Below are 6,000 nucleotides of genomic sequence, written 5' to 3'. Positions count from 1 at the left end.
TTTGACTTATTTATTTGAAGACAATCAGACCTTTTAAGAAGTTCGCGGGCCTTGAGTTGATTGACAGTTTTTACCCCATCGCACTAAATTCAGCCAAACCCTGAATACTTGACCCTCTCATACAGTGCAGGGCAATAAACCCTTTTATTTGCCTTTTTTCTTTCTACATATTTATCTATTAATTCTTCTAGTTGTTATATATATTGTACTTTTTTTTGGTCTAATATTTTTTTTCTGTCTTATATCTCTAACCCAGAGAGGCTGCTATTGTTGTATCGTCGTGTCGCGTCCTGCTTTTTAAGGTTGAACCCGAGAGCCACTATCTCAAAATTTCGTTGAAATGGTCGATTCAAGACTTTTACTGTCGTTACGCCGGCAATAAAAGTCTTGAATCCTTGAGTCGAACGCATGCGGTTCAGCGTCTCCAGCCAACCCGGTGACTGGACTGTGGGAGGAAGACGGAGAACACGAAGAACATGGGGAACCCGGGAAGTAACAAGGAAAACATGGGTGACACCACGTGCAGAGAAGCCAAGCAGGAGAACTTGGAGAACCTTTTCCGAGTGAAAGCAGCACCACCACCGTCACACCCACAGCGGCGGAGACTCCGCCTCCCGTTAAATCCTCCCGTGTCTCATCCTCGCCGTCAAATATTGCTGATGTGAGAACTTCGCAAAATACTGCAGCGTTTTTACTGCGAGGGTGGGTTTCTCATTCCTGCTCACCCGAGTCCCGCGCTGTCGCCAAGGAGACGTCCCGCACGAGAGGATGCCGACCCTGGAGGAGAAGAAGCAGAAGAAGGAGGAGGAGGAGGAGGAGGAGACTTCCTTCACCCGGCAACTCTTGATGATCAACCCAAACACACCGGTGGTTGTGCTCGGGTCGGGACATCAAACATCTCGGCTGAGAAAGAAAACGGTAGATAAAGTTCCGCCTCTGAAGCTCTTTCAATGAAAAAGAAAAAATATCCCTTTTTTTTTTCCGGAAGCCCTGGGAGGTCAGTTCTTGGCAGGGAAACGGTTTTGTTGAGAAACTACAGGAAGCTGCAGAAAAAGCAGGTTCAGTTAGTTTTCACCTGGTGTGATGAAGTGTGTGTGTGTGTGTGTGTGTGTGTCAACATCAGAGAGCAAGTGTCCATCTATTCTTGGAAGCCGCCCGAGAGCCCACCGGATCATAACAAAGCTAAGATGCTAAGCAGCTGAAACACGACACAGCGGAGGTTAGCGTGTAGCACGTTAGCACGCAGGAAACGACGTCGACACCCGCTAACGTTTGCCCAGAGGAGACGTTTATTCACAGAGCTCAGAGGTCACATGATGACAAACCGAACCGATGAGAGCCAGCGTGATTGGCGCGTCAGCGCTGCGGGTTTAGCTAGCGGGTAAACGGTCAAGTGATTGGTTTGGACAAACATGTCTGTTAAACTAAATGGCACCGTGACGGAGAGAAACGAGAGGGAGTAGAAATCGGAGTGTTTGTAGCGCCGCCATCTTGAACCCCAAGTCACTTGGCGATGTGGTGGATACTAGCAAGCTAGCCGCTAGCCGCTAGCAGACCTTCATCCGCCCGCTGCAGCAGCTCAGCGGGGCGTCAGGTATCCCGCTAGCCGGCTAGCGGCGCAACGATTAAACCGAGCGACTTTTTCTCGTTTTTCCTTCTTCGTCGGGAAACGTCCTCGGACTCAAACGCCCCCTCGGAACCCTCGGCTCGTGTTTTCCCAGTAAAGTGAAGACCCAAAATGGCGCTCGGGATCGCGCGGAAACTCGCGCGCGTCCCTGTTTTCGTGGTTTCTATTTACATGGAGGTCGAGCGACGCCTTCAGGCGCCGGCCCTCAGCGGGGCGTCCAGCGCTCGGATGTGCACGCTGGGCAGCGTGAACCAGGCCAGCGGAAGCTCACGCCCGCCGCTGTCGTCCTGGAACTTGATGTTGAGGTAGAAGTCGCCGGTGTAGAGGAAGAGCAGCGCGCCCCGGCACACCGAGCTGCACTGCGGCTTCACCTGCCGGACACAAAACACATGAGAGCGTGTGTTCGGACGCCCAACGCCGGCGTCCGACAGGAAGACGGGTTCTCACCGCGTCCACGTAGAAGGTGTTGGAGCCGATGAAGGTGACGGCGTCCTCCAGGTCGTAGTTCTGCACGCCGTTCTGGTAGTCCTGGTACGGCACCACCGTCAGCGCCAGCGGCCCCACCGCGCTCCGGCTGCGGTTGGTCAGCTTCACCTCCAGCGCCACGGCGTCGCCCGCCACGCACTCCGCCACCACGTCGCAGTCGCACGCCGCGCCGTTCACCAGCACGTCTGCGGGTAGAGGAAGGGGCGGAGCTTAGACGATTCGATGGAAATGACCTTCGACCCTCGAGTCGAAACGCCGGGTGAGTTTCGGAGGATTTCTTCTACGTTTTAGATTTTACCGAACTGTTTTGTTTTTTTTTAGATTTACTTCTTGCAGAGCTTCTCGCCATCTGGAACTTCTGAATTTAGATTCCTCACGATTCTTTCGAGGACTGAAAATCACTTCTTGCCAATTTTTTTTTATTGATTTATGTGTTGATTTCATGCGAATGATAAGATGGCTGTGGATTTTTCTGCTCATTTAATTCATTTATTTGATTCATTGATAAATTCAACTTTTTATTTTTATTTTGTTTTAATACATTTCCTTTTCATTTTTCAATCTATTTATTACATTATTTTAATGTGCTTTTTCATTAATTTATTCATTTGATTAAATGATTAATTCGATTTTTTATTTTCATTTTGTTTTAATACATTTCCTTTTGATTTTTCGATCTATTTATTACATTATTTTAATGCGCTTTTTAAAAGTTTATTTTGTTCGGATGACATTAATTTTAGTGGTTTTATTTTCTGTTTTTTTGTTTTATTTTTTGCTTTATTTAAGTCCAGTTCACTTGAGTTCATTTATTTCTTTTCACTTTGTTTTATAATATCTCAGTTGATTTTGGTTGGATTTATTTTGCCTGAATTTAGTCTATCTGAGTTCAGTTTTTTTCCTGCATGACTCTGTGTTTCCATGTTTTTTTCCGTCATTTTTCCTCTCCTCTCCTCCACCTCGGACACCTTCGTCCCATCTATTTCTCCGGTCGCTCCAGGAAGACGAGCGGCTGAAGGCCAAGATTCTCCGACCGCTGATTTTTCCTTTTCATGAACTCAGATCTCAAAATGTTGTTTAAACATCAAACAGTTTCATTAATTCCACCGGAAGAGTAAATGGCCTCGACTCTGTCTGTTCTCAAACTGGCCGCTCACACACACACACACACACACACACAGTTCATCCCGATGAATCCTTAACGCCCCCCCGTGAACCAATGAGCTCTGTATCCCGAAGGAAGAAAGAGATGAACACAGAACGACGAGCAGGAGCCTGGATGGAGAACACACACACGCACACACACACACACACACACACACATACAAACACACAAGCGTGCACACACAGAATGTCATACGCTTTCTAGTGTCGTGGCGGTGGTGATAAACACTGTGAGTCAGAGCAGCTGAGCTGGAGTGACAGCCTGATGAAGGAGCCCGGCATGTTCCGAGGGAAGAGGTGATGTGGGCGGGAGAGAGAGAGAAAAAGAGGGAAAAAGAGAGAAAAAGAGAGAAAAAGAGAGAGCGATGGAGAGAAAAATGGAGGGAGAGAGGGTGAGAGAGGGTGAGCGAGGCCCGTGGCTGCAGCCGCAGCAGGGGGTGACATTCAGACCCCCGAGTGTGTGGAAATCACTGCGTTCACAAAGGCACTGCGCACTCCGCTGTTAGCCTCTTAGCCGCGGGCTAACGCTAACCACGGCTTGCGCTAGGCTAACTAGCGACAGGCAGGCGGGCGGGCGTCCGGAGCAGAATTTAACCCAATGAAACTCTACCGGGTTAATTTGAATTTTAAATCCGGACCGTTTTTTTGACGGATGACAGAAATCGGGAACTTTTACTTGGAAAAAGAAATTCGAATGTACAAAGATTTTTTTTCTTATTTCTAGTATTTTTTCCTGAGTCTGACAGCGGAACGACTCGGAATGCAGCATCGGCACGGCTGACAGCAATTATTTAAATGATTTCCAACAGATTTTGAGGAAATATCGGTTAAGTTTATTATAAAATTTTTAAATAATTTCCAAAAACTATTTGGTAATTTTCCAAAATTATTTACCAATTTGCGTTTCTTTTTTGTTGGTCGACAGCCAATTATTATAACTAAACTGCATTTCTGATAGGGCTTTTTTTTTCTTTATTTCTCTTTTCCTTCCAAAAAATATGATGAAAAAGTGACTTAAAATAGATTAAAAAAATGACGGTCTGCCGTCCTAAAAGAACAACAAGAAGTAAGAAAACTCTTCCTGTGGTCCTGTCAGCTTCACTTCAACTCCCACTGGTGTTTTAGTCGTGCGCACACACACACACACACACACACACATTATTGGGAACATTCACCCAGTGAAAATTTGAATATTACTAAATATTACTCAGCTGGTCATTGGGCGAAACTTATGATACTTCTACTTCTACTATACACTCCAAAAAGCAAAGTAATAAATTAAGTGCTGAAATACTCTGGGGACTTTTAGACAAAAGATAACTAGAAATGGGGGAAGCGGTTTATATAAAAGTGGATCTTATATAAAACCCGATCTGCTGCAGAAGTTGAGGAACCTCATCATCCTGGAGGGGAAATCAGAGGTTCGGTTGCAGAGGTTCGTTTAACGCGACTAAAAACCCAAATTTTTGTCGTTTGTGACGAGCAGAGGCGAATCACCTCGCACCCAATTTTCAGAGAAACACATAAATAAAGTGTGGATAATGGCGACGGCTAACTTTTAGCCGGACTTTCTGCTGATTTTTCTGCTCATTATATTTGATGGATTGATTTATGTATTTATGTATTTATTTATCATTTTATTTTGGTTCAGTACATTTTATTTTATGTTTTAAATTCATTTTTAATTAGCTTTTTTTTGTTTAAATTCAGTTGATTTAACTTTGTTTTATTTCACCTTATTTTAATTTTTTTTTATTTCATTTGATTTTGTTGGAACTTGTAGCCGAAGAGGCGAGGAGATGATTTCAAGTGAATGACAAGATGGTTTCTGCTGATTTTTCTGCTCATTACATTTTTTTTTATATCAATTTAATAATATTCGGTTTTCATACATTTTATTATAGTTTTTAACTCATTTCACCTTTTTTTTTGCCCATTTTGTTTGAATTTGGAATGTTTTGAATGTTTCTTTTGTTTTAATTCAATTTATTTAGGTTTGTTTTCTGTCACTTCAGTTTAATTTGCTCTTTTATTTCATTTTACATTGAAGCCTGTAGCCTGTGACACCAAGCTCCTGCCGGCTCTGCATTGGCGTTTATTTGACTTTATTTTGTTTTAATACATTATATTTTAGCTTTTTTTTTTTAATATTCTCTTCATTTTTAATTTCCTTTTCTTTTTGTTGTTTTTCTTCTAATTCAATACAATTTAATTTTCCATTTTTATTTCATTTAATATTGCTGGAGCCTCCCGCTGGCCCTGCGTTGGTATTCAGCGGGAGGAATGAGCCAAAGATGCAAGGAGGTATTTTTTGGATTGAATTACAAAATGTTTTTTGGTGATTTTCTACTCCTATTTTATTTTCTTGAATTTATTTGACTTGAGCTTTTATTTTAATCAATTCATTCTTAATTTGCTAATTTTTTTTAGTGAATTTTCTTTTAATTCAATCAATTTAATTTTCCATTTTTATTTCATTTAATATTGCTGGAGCTGCCCTGCATTAGTATTCAGCGGGAGGAGGGAGACAAATATGCGAGAAGGTACTTTCGATTGAATGATAAAATGTTTTTGGTTGATTTTTCCACTCATATTATATTTTGTCGAATTTATTTTTGTTTTTTTAATCAATTCATTTTAATTTTGCTTGTTTTTTTTAAAGTGAATTTTCATTTGAATTTTCCATTTTTATGTCATTTTATACCTCTGCGTCGGTATTCCGG

The 6,000-nt window shown here is 42.5% G+C and overlaps 1 protein-coding gene across 4 annotated transcripts in view; it reads right to left on the bottom strand.

Annotated features, from left to right (window-relative positions):
* Positions 1–1,269: 1,269 nt before the first annotated feature.
* trappc9 (trafficking protein particle complex subunit 9) overlaps positions 1,270–6,000 on the bottom strand; it is a 146,791-nt gene continuing 142,060 nt past the window's right edge. For all 4 annotated transcript variants that reach the window (XM_086171196.1, XM_086171197.1, XM_086171194.1 and 1 more), the window contains 2 exons: positions 2,075–2,298; positions 1,270–1,998 (listed from right to left, as the gene is read on the bottom strand). In XM_086171196.1, coding sequence (XP_086027322.1) covers positions 1,819–1,998; positions 2,075–2,298 — 404 coding nt within the window. In that variant the 3' untranslated portion in view covers positions 1,270–1,818. The remainder of the gene's footprint in view (positions 1,999–2,074; positions 2,299–6,000) is intronic.

Source organism: Fistularia commersonii, chromosome 24 (genome assembly GCF_037954325.1).
Source record: "Fistularia commersonii isolate RoL2024-O1a breed Wild chromosome 24, RoL_Fcom_v1.0, whole genome shotgun sequence".
Classification (NCBI taxonomy): Eukaryota; Metazoa; Chordata; class Actinopteri; order Syngnathiformes; family Fistulariidae; genus Fistularia; species Fistularia commersonii.
This window is presented reverse-complemented; position numbering and strand designations above follow the sequence as displayed.